The sequence below is a fragment of the Sander lucioperca genome, chromosome 13, assembly GCF_008315115.2.
Source record: "Sander lucioperca isolate FBNREF2018 chromosome 13, SLUC_FBN_1.2, whole genome shotgun sequence".
NCBI classification, from domain to species: domain Eukaryota; kingdom Metazoa; phylum Chordata; class Actinopteri; order Perciformes; family Percidae; genus Sander; species Sander lucioperca.
The window spans coordinates 7,916,867-7,937,403 of record NC_050185.1 but is presented as its reverse complement, the minus strand read 5'-3'; the positions used below and the strand labels follow the sequence as shown (position 1 = coordinate 7,937,403).

Sequence of the window (20,537 nt, the reverse complement as noted above, 5' to 3'; positions counted from 1 at the left end):
ACGAAGAATTGTAACACATTACAAAATATTGTTGTCCATAACTGTGAATGGATCGCATCTCAAAGGTATTTTTTGGTAGACTGCAAATTGTTACTAGAAAACTAATAACAGCTTTTTATGGCACGTTTATGGGTGTATGTGTGACTGTTATTATGCTTGAGATGACACTTTAATTCTACCTTCTAATTAATGTTTAATTCCTTACAACATCTAAACATAGTTTTGATTTACAATGCCAACAGAGCTGTTCCCCCCCCAACAGTTTGTTGGCTTTCATTCTTGTTGTGTATGAAAGTGTGAGTTTTATGAACAAACATTTGCTTCCTCCTGCAGAGACCAGAAACCCTTGCCCTTCAGAAAGTGCAGCTGTTTGTAAGCGATGCCAATAACAGCAGCCTTTGCTGCAGCACACAGTCTGTAGAATATGTGAAGCGAAGAGTTTGATTAGCCCACAGGGTCAGCTGAGAATTCATCTGCAGCCAGCGATCAATGAGCGGGCTGCAAAGCATGCCAATCAGTTTTATTGCTTTCTCCTTGCTTTTGTGTTATCGCATACGTGGTCACCACCAATATGATATCCCCTTTTGTGGCTCCATGGCAATGCCGGTCTGTGGGTCCACCACTTTGGTCCAGACTGAAATATCTCAACAACTATTCCATGGATTGAGTTGCAATCTGGTACAGATATTCATGGTGCTCAGAGGATGAACCCTAATGACTGGTAACTCCCTGACTTTTCATCCAGCACACATTTATGACCAAATACCTGCAAAACTCAAAACTCAAGACATTTCCATCAGCCTCAGCTATACTTCATGTTAAGCACCTAAGATGGTGAACATGGTAAATGCTGTACCTGCTAAAAACCAGCATCTTAGCATTGTCATTTTGGTTGTTATTATTATGTTAGCGTGCTGATACCATTTAGCTCAAAGTACTGCTTAAGAAAAAATAATTGCATCCAACACAAAAGGCCACAGAGGTGTTTCACTCAGCTCAACAGATTATTTGCTCAGTGCTTCTCTTTCAGGCCACAAAGCCTTACGCTGTCTTTTACAGGCTCCTGGCTTGGCGGTACACGAGAAAGGGTGTAATATAGTGAGAAGGTGTAATTTAGTGTCTTGTCCCGTGTAATGAAGGTCTTGTATCATTAGGTGTCCTTTTCTGTCCTGCCCTGTGTCGGCTGTGTCCCCGTGCCCTGTGCTGTTAATTGCTGTCTTGTCCCGAGCAATGTTTCAAACATTAATGTGGGGAAATGTAACTTGTCTAATCCTGTCCCACTGACCGTCATACATCGCATCATTTAGCTATATGACTAATAAAACAATCAAGTAATCCAATATTAGGCATTTTAAAAGTATCTTACAATTGATTTGTATTGAGCACAGGGATGCATTCATATCTTTTCACAGAAGAAACCAAATGAGAAAAAGGAACAGCTGACACAGGATGAGATGAAAGGACAGATAAAACAGGACACAACGAACGCAGGATAGCACACAACAGCTATCTAATGGTACAGTAAACTCACTACACACAATGGGATATTGTAGCTCCCTGCTAGCAATAGAGAAACTAAGAAATATAATTTAAGGGTCATCTTTGGTACCATGTACAGTGAAAAACTGTACAAAACATGCAGTAACATTAGCAGTACAGTGCAGTGTATGACCATCAGAAGTGATCATATATGATCACTTCTAAGCAGCAGCTCAAAAAAAATATCAGCAGGAAATAGGGATTGTTTGACTGAAAATAAACTCTTACACAGTGTTAAAAGAGGTTAAAATCACTCCACTCACTCTTCGGTTCCTGCCACCTAACATACTGTTACTACAAATGTTTATTTTTATCCAGTTAAAGATTTGGACAGTCACAAAGCTCAGGAATTTCAAGAACATTGAAATCAAGTTGGAGAACAGAAATAAATAAGCAAGGAATAAAGGCCAGATATGGAAAGAGTAAAATATTGTACTCAAGTAAAAGAACTGTTATTTTAAAGAAACTTTACTCAAGTGAAAGTAAAAGTACTTTTGTAATAAATACTTATAAACTTAGCACAAAAAGTAAGGAAATTTGTGTTTGGTAGATTATTTCTCTGTGGTAACAATGCTTTTTGGCAATAAATCTTATAGCGTTAGAAAGCCTGTTTAGTTCCCTTTCAAATGGTGCCCCATTTGTAAGGAACATGAACAGCAGCGCTAAGTATGTGGGTTGCGCCCATGAAAGATTTGCCAAATTGTCTCTGCCAATGCCAAACAGCTTATTCTGCCATTGACTCGTTTGGTGTTTGGTGGATTGAATGATTCTGCCTACAGCAGTTGGATCGTAGGGTCAAAGTGTGGAGAAGACACGGAGAACGTTATGCTGATTGCTGCACCGATAGAGTAACACCTTTTGGTGAAGGCAGTGTGATGGTGTGGGGCGGCATCTCCCTCACTGGAAAAAAACTAGGCTTGTCATCATTGGAGGCAATCTCAATGCAGAGAGATATAGAGATGAGATTCTGCAACCAGTGGCAATCCCATATCTCCACAGTCTGGGACCGAACTCTATCCTCCAAGATGACAACGCTCGCCCCCACAGGGCGGGGTTTATCAGAGACTACCTCCAGAATGTGGGGGTGGAGAGGATGGAATGGCCTGCCAGCAGTCCTGACCTCAACCCCATTGAACACTTGTGGGATCAGCTTGGGCATGCTGTTCGTGCCAGAGTGACCAACACAACCACGTTGGCTGACTTGCGACAAATGCTGGTTGAAGAATGGGATGCCATCCCACAGCAGAGTGTGACCAGGCTGGTGACCAGCATGAGGAGGAGGTGCCAGGCTGTTGTGGCTGTGTATGGTTCTTCCACACGCTACTGAGGCTCCGGTTTGTGAAATGAATAAATTGTTAAACTGCCAATATGTCTTGGTTCTTCAAACTTCAATCATCCAATCCACCAAACACCAAACGAGTCAATGGCAGAATAAGCTGTTTGGCATTGGCAGAGAAGATTTGGCAAATTTTTCATGGGCACAACCCACATACTCCATACATACTACATCCCACAAATGTTCCTTACAAATGGGGCATCATTTGAAAGGGAACTAAACAGGCTTTCCAACGGTATAAGATGTATTGCCAAAAAGCATTGTTACCACAGAGAAATAATCTACCAAACACAAATTTCCTTACTTTTTGTGCCAAGTTTATAAAAGTAAAAAGGGAAAGTATTATAATATATGATACTACTGTTAAATTAAAGTCTTTAGGCTACAAAATAAATTGCATTCAATGTCAACATACATACTAGTGGAACATCAGCAACATAACCACTTTTGTCCGAACCAACAATACATTCTTTTTCAATAAACAGCACTTTGCAGCCTGTGCAAAGGCTACATTTGATTATCAATTATAAATGTACAATTGCCTTCCTACAGAGCCCCTTAGTGTAGCCTTACTACAATTAACCAGAAAAAAGACAAAACTCAGACAATCAACAACATGTAGGCCCTGCAGTGGGTGCAACAAGCTTATTAAGCCACATAAATTAAAAAAAAATAAAACCCTGATACTTCTTATAGAATCAACAGCAGAATAAAACATCACCAAGGCAACAACACAGAGACCTGATGTATGTAATGTAATGCAGCCACAAACACACATAAAGCACAAGGAGAGACTATTTTACACACACACGCACACACACACACACACACACACACACACACACACACACACACACACACGCTTAGCAAGGCAGTGGTTGTTGACATCCTCATCTGTAGAATGAGTTGAGGAAGTGTGTTGTTGTACTCACCTGCTGTCTGAACATCATTCTGGGAGTCTCCTCAGTCTGCTTTAGGTTCAGCTTCTCAGCTTGCTTATTCTCAAAGCAAGATACCAGTCCACTCAGCCTCTCTGTCCCAGTGACAGTCCACTCAGCCTCTCTGTCCCAGTGACAGTCCACTCAGCCTCTCTGTCCCAGTGTTAACCAGTCCACTCAGCCTCTCTGTCCCAGTGTTAACCAGTCCACTCAGCCTCTCTGTCCCAGTATCAGTCCACTCAGCCTCTCTATCCCAGTATCAGTCCACTCAGTCTCTCTGTCCAAGTATCAATCCACTCAGCCTCTCTGTCCCCTGTATTATCAGTCCACTCGATCAGTCCCTGTGTCCCACTACGCTTCTCAGATTCCAAATGTTTTGAGCTGAAAGAGTCTCTGCAGTCCCATCAGGGATTACCAGTAGGCTATTGTCAAAAACAGCAGAAAATCCTCACACACCTCACTGAAGGTAGATGTTCCTGACTGGACGCTGTTGGAGGATCCACTGTGAGCATGTTTAGCATTGTTAGCCAGATCCAGTGTGCACTGTGCCCGCAAGACAAACTTCTCCCATGTTCACCCAATGTGCAACGAAGTTAGCCTTCGGGGGCTTTCACATTATCTTTTCCTGAACATAACCATGTTTGGGTGTGTTTGATTTGGGTTACTTAGCATGCTCGCCAGGTGCATTAAATCGGCCATTAATTATAATTAAGGTAGATGCAACCTTTTTTTTTTTACTGTGCCAAGGTACAATAATGGTAACCACAACCATACACAATATGGACGTGATGCTGAATTTGACTGCTTGTTTTGCAAATAACGTTTACCATTTTGTTAAAATGATAGCGCCCCCTCCGTGGTTAGGATTTAGCTCGGTGGGGAAACACATCGACGGTATCACCTCTCTGAAGCTGGAGCTAGCTGCCTTCTGCAGACACACCCGCAGCGTCTTCTCTGCTGCCAACTGCTTATTTCAGAGATCTTCAACAGGGGGTTCGCGACCCCTAGAGGGTCCTCAGAGTCACTGCAGGGGGCCCGCCAAATCAACAACATTTAAGATACGCTTATGTATGATACAGGTAAGCTTCTAGATCCACTGTACCTTCCACAAGTATGTTTGACATTAAAACATGATGATATACTAGCTTAGTATTGTAGGGCAAACATAATAAGGAATGTGTATAGGCTTTAGGCCGTATTACACCTTATTGTAGGCCCAGTTTATTATTCAACTCAATTGTATACAATATATGTAGTAGGGGGTCCCTTCTCGTCTCTCTTTAAGGTTAGGGGTCATTGGCCTAAAAAACGTTGACGACCCCTGGCTTATTAAACATTTCTGTTCCTTCCTCAGTTTATCAGGACTTTTAATGTGCTTGTTACTCTGTAACGGATGCAACTTGAAATGTAGCAAAGCATGATACCCGTGATAAAAAAGAAGCCTACTTAAATCAAAGTAAAATTACCTATTTTTAAAAAATATCCAAAAAACGACGGTCCTTTTTGTGCAATATGCAATGCGTTGTCCAGACGAGAGAGAGGGAACTTTGTAAACTGTATAGCCTCTATGAACATTACCGACTGTGGCAACTTGTCTTTGTAAACAGACGCTAAAATCAAGATTGAATAGGGGATTTAAGATACATTTGAATAACATACGTAGGCTCTTGAGTTGGCAATGGCTCCACAATTTAAGAGTGAAGCTGATCTTATTCTGTGGTCAAAGCTTTTCCGTCTCTCCGTTATGAAATAGGTACATTTTTGGAATGGCTTCTGTCAAATGGAAAGGTTATCAAACTTGCTGTATAATTAATTGTGTCTGACATGGTACCAATAATTCAAAGTCTCACCAGAAGCATGTATGGCTCTCAGTGTAGGTGGTGCTGACCATGCTCAAACTAATGAGCACTCTGACTCTCACACGCATTTACAAAACAATCACAACACTCAAATGACAAAACACGCAACCATTTATTTAAAAGTCATATTTATTTTGCACCAACCGAAAAAAATCTTGGTGCAAAAGATAAATTCCCAGTTACGACATCAGTGACAGTGCATTTCAGTAAAATAGTAATGCTCAAAAAAAGAAAGAGAAAAGCAAACATATTTACTACAACAAAAGAATATCAACACCAATAAAAGCACAGTTTCTTATGTCAAAATGTCAACGTTCAAACACAAACAACCACTTAGCTTTTAAACAGACAAAGGCGACAAACAACAACAAGGAAATAATACAGTAACTTGCAATAATGCTTCATCTGGAAAAGAAATATCGGTACAACCAACCTCCCAGCGCCATTTATGCTCTCACACAGCCACACACGCATACACATTACACATTCAATGCTGGTACACAAGAGCCAATTTAATTATCAATCCCATTACCACAGCATTAAATTCAAAATCAATTACATGTAATAAATATGAAAGCACCTTTAAAGCTGAAATGTATATAATTGATCAACTGACTGTGCAACATGTTTAAAAAAAATACATCAGGAAATGAATATACCATCAAAACAGTTTTCAAATTTTAAATCATTACATACATAATTATTTTGCTCTAAAATCAAGGATGAGTATATACAGAACTTGCAGGATGGTCTCATCAGAACCATATTAAAGTCATGATTAAGTGTTTCATTCTGTAACAATATTTGAATTTCGAAGCCATACAATGTTTTAAAACCACGTGTAAAAAGACATATTTGGGTGACCCTTACAGCCCAGGTGACAACAAGCTGAGGGACAACAATATTTCACGGTATCAAATCAGATTGTATTTGTGATAGCCACATATGGCGCTGGTCTGATAGGGCAACAAAAAACATAATAATACCCTTTTAAAATTCACAAGCCCAAGGCGATGTACAAGCGAAATCCTCATAATGGATTTTGCTCTACGTGCAAACACTCAAACTGCACTTGGTAGCATAAAAACATTTTCAGAGACATTTCCTTATTACGCCTGTGATACCAAAATATAGAAAAGGTTCTTACAGTTCATCACAACAGATTAGCATGCTATGTTCAGAGCGGCACAATAATGCGAGTAATTTACAGCAAATATGAGGAAAAAAACGCACTCTGTTTCATGACTGCTTCTGTGTCTTCATCTGTTTTTACAGGTGCTACTGTTGGACACTTGGTTAGTACTGCGAGATACTTCAAGTCAAACTGATTGTTTGCCAAAATACTTTATCAGAGCCATCAATCAAAACATGCCACCCACATTGTGTTCAATGGGATCTGTAGAGTTGGTAGTGTATTGGAGGTGTGACTGCTTTACAATGTCAGTGCCCTTAGGACTGACAGTTAAAACTGCATCCAATAGATAAGAACCCAACTACAGCATCCTCTGCAATCTCAAAGGTTATACATATAAGCATTTCCCTCGGTGCTCAGTCCTTCCAGCAGTTTGCCTTTTTTTTTTTACCATTTGATCATTTACCTTCTCTGCAAATAGTGCAACAGCAAAAAAAAATGAAGTTTCCACAAAACTGCTATCTTTACAGAGCAGAGTGCCTACATGTGGCACAGCCCTTGAGACAAAACTTTTGCCGATTTTTGCTAATCATTATACGTGTGGCAGTATAACTAGATACAATCAAAGGATTAGGCCTGTGAATTGCTGGAAAGACTATTCATTTGCTATGTGCAAATGTTTGTGTATTCACAACGGCTCAATTGATATACTCACTGTGTTGCTGTATATGGCTTCTGCTCATTTATGGCTCCTTTTTCCCTTTATCCCTATATAGCCAGGCACTGTTTCTTACCCACAGTGAAAATAAGTAAATGTCTAATTTTTAACTTTTAGTGTGCGATATCACCGTGCTATGGTAAAGCGAATACTCAATGATAATATTTTTCTCAAGGCCACATATTTCTGTGCATCTTAAAAATGCCAAACTAGACTTCTACCATCTTCTCTTCCATCCACTCAAGGAAAATAGAGTTTGGTCTGGGGAGAATATGGCATGATGAACAAAGTTGCTTTGCTGTTAAAACATGGAATACAATTTTGTATTGAACACTTAACACTAACCTAAACCAGTCTTTTGGTTTGTCAGTATGTTTGTTTTGGAACTAGGTGACCCTGTCACCACTGAGGGACATTGTGTTGCCCGTAAAAGCGCATACCTCCTCATTTTCCTTCTCTTCTCTCGCCTGCCATTTAGGCTAGCTCTGCTTTGGGGTCACAGTTTGCTTTGTGGTCACAGTTTGCTTTGGCTGTATTTTGGATGCTGTGGCAGAGGCGGAGGCAGAGGAGGAAGTGGAAGAAGAGGAGGAAGATGAGGATGAACTCCATCGGGTCTCAACACCTGTACTTGTCATCTTCAGCTTTCTGCGTTTTGCAAGGGGAGCATTGTCAACACTTTTCAGAAAGAAGCCCTCTCTCTTACCACGGTTGAAAGCCTGGTGAGAGAAATTAACAAAGAAAAGTAAAATGAAACATTCATTCATTCAAGTTCACGCAATCATCTATTTTAAGAACTTTGCCAAATTCTGTGCACAATGCTATTACCTTGTAGGTGGCATTGACATAGGTGCGGACAGTAGGCCCACTAGACTCTAGCACATCTGGAGTGCACAAAGGAGTGGTGGACATGGATGCTCCGCCCTGCAGCCAGCTGTTCTCCTTCAGATCAGAGAGTTTAAGACGCTTCTCTGGGTCCACTGTCAGTAGGCCTTAAATGATAGAGGACACAAAGACAAGACAACAAGATATAAGAGACGCAGACAAAACAAGCTGACTGGCAAAGAGGGGGTGTGGAAAAAAGCATTTCTCTGACTGATGACGAGTCCTATAAGCACTGGAACTCCTTACACCATCCACCATCACATTCTCCAACAGGGCAAGCAGAAACCACCGACGAACATACTATGTTAGTTTTGTAATGCAGAACAAATAATTAAGGCAAACCACAAATGTGTCACTTTAACTATATCACATACCTTTAACAAGCTCTTTGGCATCCTCCGATACACCCTTCCAGGCCTCCCCGTCCAATGAAAAATCGCCCTCTTTAATCTTTTGCATGATGTCAGCAGCATATGATGAGGTCATCCCCCGCTGCTCACTATGAAATGGCACCTGGCCTGACAGCATGGTGTACTGATGAAAATACAGAGAGTCATTAGTACTTCAGTTAGCCCTACTGATGAGACAGAATCAGCAGATTTAAGTTAAATTACCAGGATAACCCCAAGACTCCAGAGGTCACAGGCTTTGTCGTATCCTGCACTCTCAAAAAGTTCAGGCGCAGCGTACTGCAGCGTGAAGCAGGGAGTCTGCAGGGGGGCGCTGCCTGCAGGGCACAGGCGGGCAAATCCAAAATCTATTACTTTCAGCACGGAGTCCTCCCCCTCACCTGAAAACAGCACATTCTGCAAGGGAAACAAATCAAATCCATGATTATCCGCTCTCATTTTTCTGTAGTTTTTTTTTTACACTCCACTTTCCTGACAGAGCAAAGACTACTAAATACCAATAGTTAATACTAGCACTACCACTAAATACTGCAAGTTGGTATGTTCCTGTATACCCAGTGCAGCACATGTGGTGCAAAAGTGGGAGTACAAGTCAAACAGATGGGAGTTTCATTTAAATGAGGCGGCGCAAAATTAGTTGTTGATATTTTGGTGAAAATTTGATTAAATGCCGGAGGACAACAGCTATTTCCACATCACTCATCTGACCATGATTCATCATTTGGTGATTCTGTCAACAAGCGCAAGCTCAATAGTTAAGAAGCAATGTGCCGGAATTATGGAATAATGTAGATAAACTTGTTTTAATTAAATGCTCTCCAACCAGTAAATGCATTTAGAATGGCATCAAAAATTAAAGTTTATGCGATTACGACAGGCATCCCAGTAAAACACTGTGCAGAACTAAAAGTTAATTGCCGATTCTTACCACTATCTGCCATTCCCAGCAGCTTTATACTATATCAAAGCCTTCTCCTTCAGTTAATTAAATCCCACAGCCATCTGAAGATGGCAGGATATGTGTGTTATAAATCTGCAGCCTTCATTTTGGAAAGTGCCGCACCGCAGTAAAGACATTATGCATTTTTGTCCACTGCGTTTACCTCGATTAAATCATGTGCACACTAACATCCCTACATATCAAGCTGGTCGGTTATAACTCGGTATTCAGCCAGTTTCTGCTAAACATCCTAGGGGCGCACAGAACACATGCAGTTCACAGCGGAAAAATACTGTGACAATTAAAACTTCACACTGGTATCATTCCCACTAATCTCACTTTCACCGCATTACTCGGGCAAATAATTCCACATGCCATGGCTTCCTTTCTGACATCCAACTTCTCTGGAAAAGTTTCATTTTTAATCACTGAAATGTATTTTTAATTTCAATATGATGTGATACAGTAGAATTATGCATGCAATGACTTTAGACTGACTGTTTTCATATATAAAGAATCATACATACATGCATGCATGTGCACACGACACTGCTCAGTGCTATTGTGTCATTAGAGTCATCCCTTTATTTGGTTTAACTGTATATTCTAAGGAATTCATCAAGCCATCAAAGCCTAGCCCAGCCCACCTCTGGTTTGAGGTCTCTGTGCACGACTCCATTCTCGTGCATGAAGCTAACAGCTGAGACCAGGCTCTGTAACAGCTGACTGGCCTCGGCCTCTCCAAAGAGTTTCTTCCTCTTGATCCTTTCCAGCAACTCCCCACCTCCCAGAAGCTCCATCACTAAATATGTGTGGTACTGACAGAGAAGAGAAAAGAAGAGTTCATGCAATGGTTTTGCTGTTGCACATTGCTTAAGTTTCCATCCTTGAAAGTACATACAGTATATTCACTATTTGTTGTGTTAATGTTACAGTATGACAGTATTTGCACATGCCATCCTGTGTGGGTTTCCTCCTCTGTACCTGATCAGTATAGACTTCATGCAGCTTTACAATGTTTGGGTGACTCTCACATTGCCTCAAAGCAGCAACCTCCCTCTGGGTGTTTGCCTCCATTCTAACACAGTCAACACAGTTTAGACAGACAGTTAACACATGTCAACAAGCACATTATGTGCTTTATACCACCACAGTACAGTGACACTGTAGAGCATAGTAATGCACACAAACTCAAAGGTAGCAGCATCACATCTCCACTTACCTGCGGCTGACGATCTTGACGGCGTACTCGTGGCCAGTTTGCTTGTGTCGGCATTTCCTGCACACAGAGAAGCTACCCTCACCTAGGGGTGGCCCATGAAGACACAGCTCATAGTGCTGAAAAAAATGGGATTCCTGAACAAAGAAGAGATGGTATGAGTCACACTGAGCTGTTAAAGGAGATGTACTGCGTTTGTTGTTTCCCTTGTGCAATAGGACGTGGCTTCCAGCAGTGTTAAAAGGACCTGGCTTTGGTGTGCATTGGCCAATGTGTGATACAACCTGAAAAGTCAATATTTATATACTTGAGAAGGGTTTACTATAGAGAAAAATGTTACGATTTATACGTGCTGGTCAGTATATCAACATCTATCCAAAATCATCTATCACTGCAATCATACTGTGGGATTTCCTCAAATATAACGAGCCGTGATGTACACTTTTTTTTAAAGAGTACAAATAAATTATTACGTCAGATTTCTCAGATTGCTGGCTGAAAACAATGCAGTAGCTTTACTTCACACAGTCTAATGTGATCAACATCAACTAGACAAGCTGACCTGAGATTTTCCATTTCTAAACAGATACTGTAACACTGTAAAATGCTCTGAGAACAGAGTCTCCTGATAATTGTTATATTTCTTCAATCTTGTGAAATAAGGTAAGCCAACTTTGGTTAATAACACAGGCTTAATCAAATAGTTTATTTTCCTCATTTCCTTCCTGTCTTTCTTAATTAAGAAACACTGTCTTTATTAGATGCTATTTTACATCTGTCTAGATTACAGAAGGGCTTCCAATTAAGATGCGCTGGTTTTGCAAAACCCTAATTGCCCAAAAACATAACTATCTTAACCCAAAATGTAGGGCAGCTCCTTCTTAGTTGATTACTGAATCAACTAAGAATGAACTAATCGGACGTTCTTTAGTCAATTAGTCATGTTTTAGGCTTTTTTTTCATGCGGAATAACTTATTTTCAAGAAACCTATGAGCACATCTTTGGAAAACACAAGACTTAAAGTAGTGCTTTTGCATAATTCTTTGTGAAGAAAGTCGTTTTTACACCTGTCGATTAAATAAACTAACCCATTAGTCAACAAAATCGTATGAGTGTTAGTCAACTGCAAAAAAATGTAATCAAGGACAGATCTACCAAAATGGCTTCTTAAGACAAGATCCGTACCTCTAACATTGCACTGCGTTGTACAGAGGATGAAGCTGGACGATCAGCCCCAATCTGGGATTGTACAAAGTCTCCCATGACTGCGTTCTTGTTGAACAGGATGGAGGGAGCAATAAAGGAGTATCCCTGAAATTACAAAGTAATGTTAGTAATGTTAGGTATATGACGAGGTACTACACTTTGAATAATCGGCTTTAAAAGAGAGAAAGAAAGAAAAAAAAAAAAAAGAGAAAGAGAGAGAAGACTACCTCAAATCACACACAATTTCAAAAAAGCGAGCCTGCCCCAAACTCACAATTAGGCGAGCACTCACTTTGTCAGAATGTTTTTTTCAGATGGCAGTTATATTATTTACAATTATTTTGTTTTGGAAATCCAGCTTTTCAAAAAGGGTCAAGGTTCAGACAGCAAGGACTAACCTGGAACAGGCGGTCAGTGCTTGGCGGCGTACTCGCCGGAGAGTAGACGGGATCCATCCCAGTGAATTCCTCAGCAAAGTTCCCCACATCAAGTTCACTCTTCAGCTCTGGCTTGAATGGACTTGACACCTTCTTCTGCGCTAGGTCGGCCCAGTTCAGTCCCTGTTAGGAAACAAAAAGCAGATGGAGAGAGTTAAGGATGAATAAGAAGAGGTGACAGGGGAAGAGAGATAAAAGAAGTGACTCGCAGTTGAGGTGAGTATGACCTTGAAGAAGGTGTGTGCTTTGATGTCTTCAGACCCTCGCGGTCCAGAGCCCAGCCTCTTGTGGGGGTCTTTCACCAACAACTTCTTCAGCAGGTCCTGAGCAGTGGGTCCAATCATAGAGGGGAACGGAGGATCACAGCGCAAAATACGTCTGATGGGAGAGGGGTGGAGAAGATAGTCAAGGATATAAAATAATGCCCATTTTGGTAACATAGTATACTCATATGATACTGTATGACAAAATCCCAGAGCAGCTTTAAGATATTCACTGTTAACGATAACCAAGTGTATAATTTTGCAATTCCAATTTGTGCTAAATAGATTAATGAAAGAAGGTACCTCCCAACAAAATGTCTGCGATACATTTTATGAGCTGAGAAAAAGGAAGGTTGATAATTTGAATATATGTTTTATGGAGATGAGGTTGGCCACACTCACTTTGACACCTCACTCTGGGAGTTCCTCTCCCCCTCCAAGGTAAAAGGAGATGCGCCCGTTAGAAGCTCAAACATCAGGATCCCAAGGCTCCACCAATCTACCGACTGAAGGAGAAGACAGGTTAAAAAAAAAACATTACAGGAAAAAGAAGGAGAGAGGGGACAGCAGGATGACTCATGGTGTGAGGAGAGGAGAGGAGAACTTGTTGCAACTTAACATAGGCCTACTTTGTAGTTTGGAGGGTAGATTAGTTACTTTATTATTTTATTCATTCAGACAACATCCTTTTCAATTGTGTTGATTTTGAATAGTTAGAATAGTTAGTTAATATAAACCATAGTTTATATTATCTAAAAAAAAAAACACTTGGAAAAAAATGAATGGACTTTGTCTCACTGTGCCTCAAAACCGCTGAGAGACCATCAGAAAAAAAAGGTTTTATTTCTCTCATTCACAGCACCGCCACACTCTCTCACTCGCTCGGCCGAGACACAGTCTGCAGCCTGCAGTTCAGTGTGGCCGCTGGCTCGCACAAATCTCTCTCTTTTTCTCACTGTCTTTTGGGAAGCCGAGAGCAAAACCTAAATGTAATTTTAATTTTATCAAACAAAGAGAAATGTCCTCTGTCGTCTTAAATGGTCATAAATCGATACAAGAGTACTTCCTTGATTAAAGAATGAAGCGGTCAGTGGGTTGAAGCAGCCGCGCTGTGTGTTTGACCAATCAGCGACGGTCATCCCTGCAAACCCCACTCCGAATGTCCCCAGAACTCAATTTAGAACCTGGTCTATGAGATTGAAACACAATGAGTCCTCAGAAGGTTCCTAGTTCTGGGGGAAAGTTCCTGTGGTCTAAACTCGGCTCTACAGCATTTAGTCTTTAACTTTAATTTAAATATCTACAGCTAAATGGTTAAGTCCCAATGGATCTCAATGGAACACTTGCATTATCTGAACACTAAACACCAGTGCTTGCTGCCTTACTCTCATACATTTACCTTGCCATGCCCAGATTTCCCCCTGATGATTTCAGGTGCCATGTACTCAATGGTGCCACAGAAAGAGTAGGTCCTTTCCTTCTGTAATGAGAAAAAGACAAAGTATAACAATAAAAATCTTCTTGTCTTATATGAACAAAATATTGTTAGGATTGCAATAACAGATAACTCACAGTTCATGTATCAGTGTCCCCATGTTTAGATTTTGGTATTGTGTTTACATACCTCTTCTTCCAGAAACTCCTTGCTGAGCCCAAAATCCGTCAATACCACATGGCCTTCACTGTCTAGGAGAATGTTTTCTAATTTGATGTCTCGGTACACAATCCCAAGCTGAACAACAAACAGTGAAAAATGACCAGTTATATTTATTTTAAGTGCAGCAATGTGTGAACAGAGCTGGCATGCAGTATAACCCCAACCCAACCCCATTTAGTGGTTTTTAAACTTGTCAAAGTAAACACTGCCTAGACAAACGGAAACGCAACCCCTAATTGCAACATCACCTCAGGAAATGAGAATACTAGTCACCAAGGGTGCTGTTGCTATCCAAAGCAACGACACATAAAATTCAACATTATGTCGTTTATGTTGCTTTCAGCCAATTTGGATAATTTGTGTGAATGGTGATTTCTCAAAAATGTTTTCCAATGTCAAGATTTAAATGCTGCACTGTGAATCCAGTTCATCTGCGGAAGGTCAAAACGTTACACACTACTGCTAATTAATAAAAACATCCAGGGTGTACTCATAATGTTCTCAAAACAACCTTGAAAATGCACACATTCTACCTCCCTTCCACACTGTGGTCTGTGCACTTCATTTAAAAAAAGCTTCAACGCCAAAGTTGCTGACCTGGGTTAAGAGCAATAACAGCTACAGCAGTCGTTTAACGTTACTGGCTAACAACTAGTTAACTTTGGTGAGCTCGAGAGTATTTCAGGCAGTAAAGTAAGAGCCCAGAGGGGATTTCCTGCCCTTCCTGCACCAAATGACAGACAAAGTTAGCGAATATCTGGTGAAGATAGTCGAACATTTCGCAGCTAAGGCCCGTTTATTTAACCAAGGAGTTGGTGGTTACCACCAAATATGGCACCTACATTTGTCAGGCCTCCAATGGGGTGGTAAAGTTGCTCTGTGTCTGCTATATTTGTGTAATTACGCAACTGCTTGTCAACACATCAGCCATAACAATATAAAAAGGTGATATGTTGGTGTAGTGTCTCTGTAAGTGTGCTTTGTCTTTTTTCTGCCGATAATTGTAGCTTTAAGTTACAGAGCTGGAAGGATCAACACCCACCTTGTGCAGGTGCTCCAGAGCCAGGATTATTTCCCCAATATAAATCCGCACCGCCTCCTCAGGAAAGTGATCCCTCTGGTACAAATGAGTAAACATCTCCCCGCCACTCACATAGTCTGTACTCACACACGCACACAGAAAAATACACAAGGAGCGTGAAGAAACATAATACAAAAATTACACAAGCACACGTGCACAAAATGTCCACAGACAGAAACATAAAGAGAACATCTATTTGGCACTTTTAAGACTGAGGAAAGTTCTCCATATGTGGTTGTAGTGTGCCACCACTCACCCAGGATGAGATGGAGTTTGCTCTGCGTCTGAAAGGCATAGTGGAGCGTGACCAGGAAGGGAGACTGGCGGATGTGCTCCAGCACCTGCCTCTCAGTGCGAGTATGTTCTGTCGTCTTTGCCTTTTGAACAATAGCTGCTTTCTTTAACACCTAGGGTAGTAATCAAAATAAACTTGTGCTGTGCAAGTATTCTAAATACATTTTGAATAAAAGCAAAATCTGTGAATCATTTACATAAAAAAAAAAATTGTAAAAAGTTTTCTTGATCACATTTAGTTTAATACTTTAGACAAATAGTCTCACCTTCATAGCATACAGCTGGCCCACATCATGACCGGTGTTCTTCCTGACCAAAAACACTTTTCCATAAGCTAGACAAGGACAAATAAATATTTCATCCAGTAGTTAAAATTACTTCCAGTAAAAAAGTGAAACTGAACTGGAATATATGCAAAAACATTCCCGCACACACAATTTAAGCATGGGTTGTTTTGTTGATAGAAATAGCCTCTCAGATCTCTCATAGGTATACATTATGGATGAGATCTAACAACAGAGACAACTACAGTCTACCTTATAAACATTCAGATGTGTTCTTATGTTGTCTAAATGATTTGCTACTCCCACACCAGGATATGAATGTAAAGAAATGTTTTACCAGCATTTAAGTCATCAGGGATAGCAGGCTTTCTCTTCACAGTCAACAAAAAATAACTATAAACACTTTGCCCTTACGATATTTAACCATGGCAGGAAAATACATCCTGTCTGCTTTGGGTATACCTCATACTGGCGTCCTTCTAATTTTTCTCTTCAGGTTTGACAATAACTGCATTTATATTTTATGCTTCATGTAGACACTTACCTCCAGTGCCTAAGACTTTGAGCAGCTCAAAATTCTCCATGCCGACCCTCTCAGTGTGACCTGTGAGGTTAGCTAGTGGCAGAAAGAAAATACCACAATTAAAAGACACGGCATATATGCTCAATTTCTGCTGCCTGCTGCTTTTAGCTGTCTTCTTTTAATAGATGCCATATTTTAACTGTGAGTTTGTCAATTTAGGCCAACACATGAACTGTGTTTGATTTTCAGCATTCTACAAAAATAAGCATATAATGGCAAAGTAATAATACTTTTACAGCTTTTTACACATACAGTAAGAGTGAAAGACATGCATCTAATATAAATATGTATTTAATTATCTTAGTCAATGTTTTGAAGATTCACTAGTAGCAGCTACTGGATTATAATTTATGACAATGTTACCTGCTGCACTTTTCTCTATAGATTAAAAGGTTGTTGCACTTTAATGAATATCTACACAGTAAGTACAGTAATATATTACTCATGTGACAACTGATGAAAAATATCCAGTGAGACCACTAACCACTAGCCAAATCTGCCACTAACCTGAGCTTTTCAACACACTAAGGGATTTCAGCAGCAATGATCTGCTTTATGTGATTCTGTGTAGATTTCTTTTTGAAGATTTACACTATAAATTATTTTCTAGGATACATACAACTTCCATAAACAAACTATAAGGCAACAATAGGTCTCCTCGGGTCTTAAGCCCCTGACACACCAACCCAACGGCTGACCGTCGGCAGAAAGGGCAGTCGGACTGATCAGTCTGCTCCCCGAGGTCCAAAAAGTGCTTTGGAACACACCGAAGTGACGCCGTCTTGAGCGTATGTTCTGCGCGTGTGCGAGACGTAATACAAAAAATTGAAATTGGAAATGACAACGTGTCACGTGGGTCTGGCTTCTCCAGCCGATAGTAATGGCGGCTTGTTTGAAATACGATCTTGTATTTTACGAAAATAGTTCACTGAAACGTGTTTCTGAAAACATTTAAAGCGAGAAATAGGCCATACAGTTGCTGAATCTGTCTTCATTTCAGATCAACAAAGGTCAGTTTAAAAGATTTTTGTCATATTTTGAGAGCCGTTCGTCACTCATTCCGCTCGTTATTTCCGGGTTAGCGCCCAACTGCCCGCCCTCCGACCAAGCAAGTCAGGTTGGCCAAAATGAAGGCCGACGGCACGGAACACACCGAACAGACTCGAGTCACCGACCTCGCCAGACTGTCCAACGGCCGATTATCGGGTTGGTGTGTCAGGGCCATTATACACGGATGCTCTGAAAGCGTGGCACATGGGTGGGCAAGATCTTTTCAATTAATTACTTGAATATATACTGAAGGACATAAAAATCCATTATCTACTAGGGTTGCACGATATTGACAAAATGTGATATTGCGATATCAATTATGAATATTGCAATATCAATATTAATTTCAATATTTTTAAACATATGTAAAATTACAAAAGTTATGGGAAAACACATCAAAATAGATTCATAACAAATAAAACAAGTTTTCTTACAACACAAGGTTTATTTCAACTGACGGTCATATATTGGACTGGTACAACATGAATAAATAAATAACGACCATGTCTACAGAACAGGACATGTTTTACTGGTTGGACAGTATAAAATAAATAAAGAGAACAGGACACAACTTTTCTTTTGCTTCTCTGATTCGTTCTGTTTTGTTGTCACTCTGTCAAAATATGCACACACGTGGTTCGCTCCATAGGGTTTGTCACGTAGTGGACCAGTGCGCTGAGCTGCACTAACATGTGCAAGTGGCACGGTAACTGGCCAATGAAACATGATCATTATAGCGTTTCAAGCGGGCTCTAAATCAACCACAACTAAGCCACAGCCAACGGACGGGATGCATCACTCCACAATATAAACAAAATATTGCATACTTATTGCGACACTTTGGATAGAATATTGCGCAACGTGATATTGCGATAACGATATTGAGTCAATATATCATGCACCCCTATTATCTACACACTAGGGCTGGGTTAAAATAACCAAATATCCAATTAAAATCAAATATCTTTGAGTCATCTTATCTGATCAATTAGTCCTAATACATTTCACAAACTTGATCTTTTAGTATGTTAATATAATATCAAATCGATTTGGGACATCATTGGCAATACCCAGCACAACTACATACACTGAGTGACAAACAAAATAGAAACCCCTGTATAATGTGATGCAACACAATACAGTAGTAACAAAAATACTGACATTAAGTAATTTTATTGAGAACATAATTTGTGTGTTGATTGAATTAGATGGTACATTTTGGGGTTGTGTTGTATTGCACGGCATCAAGTGTTTCTAATATTTTATATTTATACAGTAAGTATGTGGAGAAGCAAGCATAGCTAATAAAAAATGTTAGAATCACCTTGCAACGTAATGTAATCCGAGGTATTTTTTTAACTGGCAAAGCTTTAGCAATTACAAAAATATACGTTTCACAAATGTTGTATACATTAAATGAAGGAATTAAATTACACTGTGCAGGGGTTTCTATATTTGTGGTTACGCAGTGTATATAACGTGCTTGATTACAAACCGTATACTTGACTTACCATTGGTGATTTGATGCTTGACGGTGCAGGCCTTTTCATTTGTTTTTGTATCGGAGTCATCACTACTATCAGATGCGTCCCCAGGCATAACTTGAACTAAAGTAGACTATATACTATACAGACTGTTTAAGGTGAAGTAGGTAGCCAAATGTTTAGGTTTAACGTTACAAGACGTTAACGTAAAACTACACGTTCAGCAATTATAAACATCTAGCTGTAACCGTTTGTTGCATTATGAAGAATACAAGGATTACCGAAATGACCGGACAGCTGTGTTTTCTAGACAATACTGCTGCCCTAACGTTAATCCCCATGTGTTTGACATTCTGGTGTTTGGCATTATTTATAACATGCGATTGGTCGAAATTAATCACAAAACACAGATTTGTAACGTTAGCTAGTATTCACTTTGCAGCTGCTGTTCGCTTTATTTTTCACTATTAGCTAGGTGAAAGATCATTAGTATTGAATCTGATTTTAAGTAATTGTGTTCATGAAAGTTACAGTGCAGTTTAAATAACTAAGGTTAGCATTAGCGGCTTAACAGTTGTACCTTAACCATTCATAAATTAACGTTAGCAGATGTTATTTAGTAATAACGTTAACGCAAGTTTTACATCAACGACTGATCAAAATAACGCGTAATTAGTTAGTGCGTAAACACCTACGACGCTACTTAGTTAGCATAGCTAATTGCTACAATAACAAGATATGTTACCTGGCTGGGTGGAATGGTAAAGTTAGTAGTAAATTGGCAAACTAGCACCTAGCTAACGAATTGCTGCTATTGCCCGTCAAAGTTTGAACGTTAGCTAACGCTAATGTATAGTTACGTTAGCTTTGTTAACTGGCCTCTTCAGCCATGTTGGAAATGCCAGTTTGGGTAGGTTCTTATCTTCTTTGCCTCCACTAACGTTAGAGCCACGGTAACAATTCACCCATTGTAAAAAATATTTGCACTTCACTTAATATTTATTGTCAGCGGATAGCTAGCTAGCTAAGTGCTAATATACGGATGCTTTCGACACAACCTGGCCGACGGTCAGTCACGTGATGACGTGAATCCTCAGTGTGGGAGGAGCTTCTTATATACAGTCTATGGGGAGGAGCGATGTTGCAGGACAACGGTTAGATTAGCTAGAACCTTTCAAACGCGGTAGTCAGCTACATTTTTCCATCCGTATGATAAATTTCTCA

General features: G+C 40.1%; 2 protein-coding genes across 2 annotated transcripts in view; both read right to left on the bottom strand.

The window, feature by feature from the left end:
* flrt1a (fibronectin leucine rich transmembrane protein 1a) overlaps nucleotides 1-3,900 on the bottom strand; it is a 70,479-nt gene extending 66,579 nt beyond the window's left edge. Inside the window, exon 1 of the mRNA XM_035990990.1 lies at nucleotides 3,808-3,900. The gene's annotated coding sequence lies outside the window, so the exon portion shown is untranslated. The remainder of the gene's footprint in view (nucleotides 1-3,807) is intronic.
* Nucleotides 3,901-5,783: 1,883 nt separating this feature from the next.
* rps6ka4 (ribosomal protein S6 kinase, polypeptide 4) lies at nucleotides 5,784-20,403 on the bottom strand. The gene is made up of 18 exons (XM_031310912.2): nucleotides 19,341-20,403; nucleotides 16,741-16,812; nucleotides 16,179-16,246; nucleotides 15,875-16,025; nucleotides 15,580-15,695; nucleotides 14,505-14,612; nucleotides 14,280-14,360; nucleotides 13,283-13,386; nucleotides 12,845-12,995; nucleotides 12,579-12,740; nucleotides 12,160-12,285; nucleotides 10,977-11,110; nucleotides 10,739-10,832; nucleotides 10,402-10,572; nucleotides 9,019-9,210; nucleotides 8,779-8,938; nucleotides 8,348-8,511; nucleotides 5,784-8,238 (listed from the first exon to the last, which is right to left on the bottom strand). The coding sequence occupies exons 1-18, from the start codon at nucleotides 19,426-19,428 to the stop codon at nucleotides 8,002-8,004; spliced, it is 2,379 nt and encodes a 792-aa protein (XP_031166772.1). The 5' UTR covers nucleotides 19,429-20,403; the 3' UTR covers nucleotides 5,784-8,001.
* Between the last annotated feature and the right edge of the window lie 134 nt (nucleotides 20,404-20,537).

Excerpts from the sequence above, each read along its gene's own strand:
- rps6ka4 (XM_031310912.2), bottom strand. The coding sequence starts at position 19,428 with ATGCCTGGGGACGCATCTGATAGTAGTGATGACTCCGATACAAAAACA. Across the intron at positions 12,741-12,844 it reads AAGCACACACCTTCTTCAAG|GGACTGAACTGGGCCGACCT; the intron begins GTCATACTCACC and ends GTTTCCTAACAG. Across the intron at positions 9,211-10,401 it reads ACAGAGACCTCAAACCAGAG|AATGTGCTGTTTTCAGGTGA; the intron begins GTGGGCTGGGCT and ends TTTCCCTTGCAG.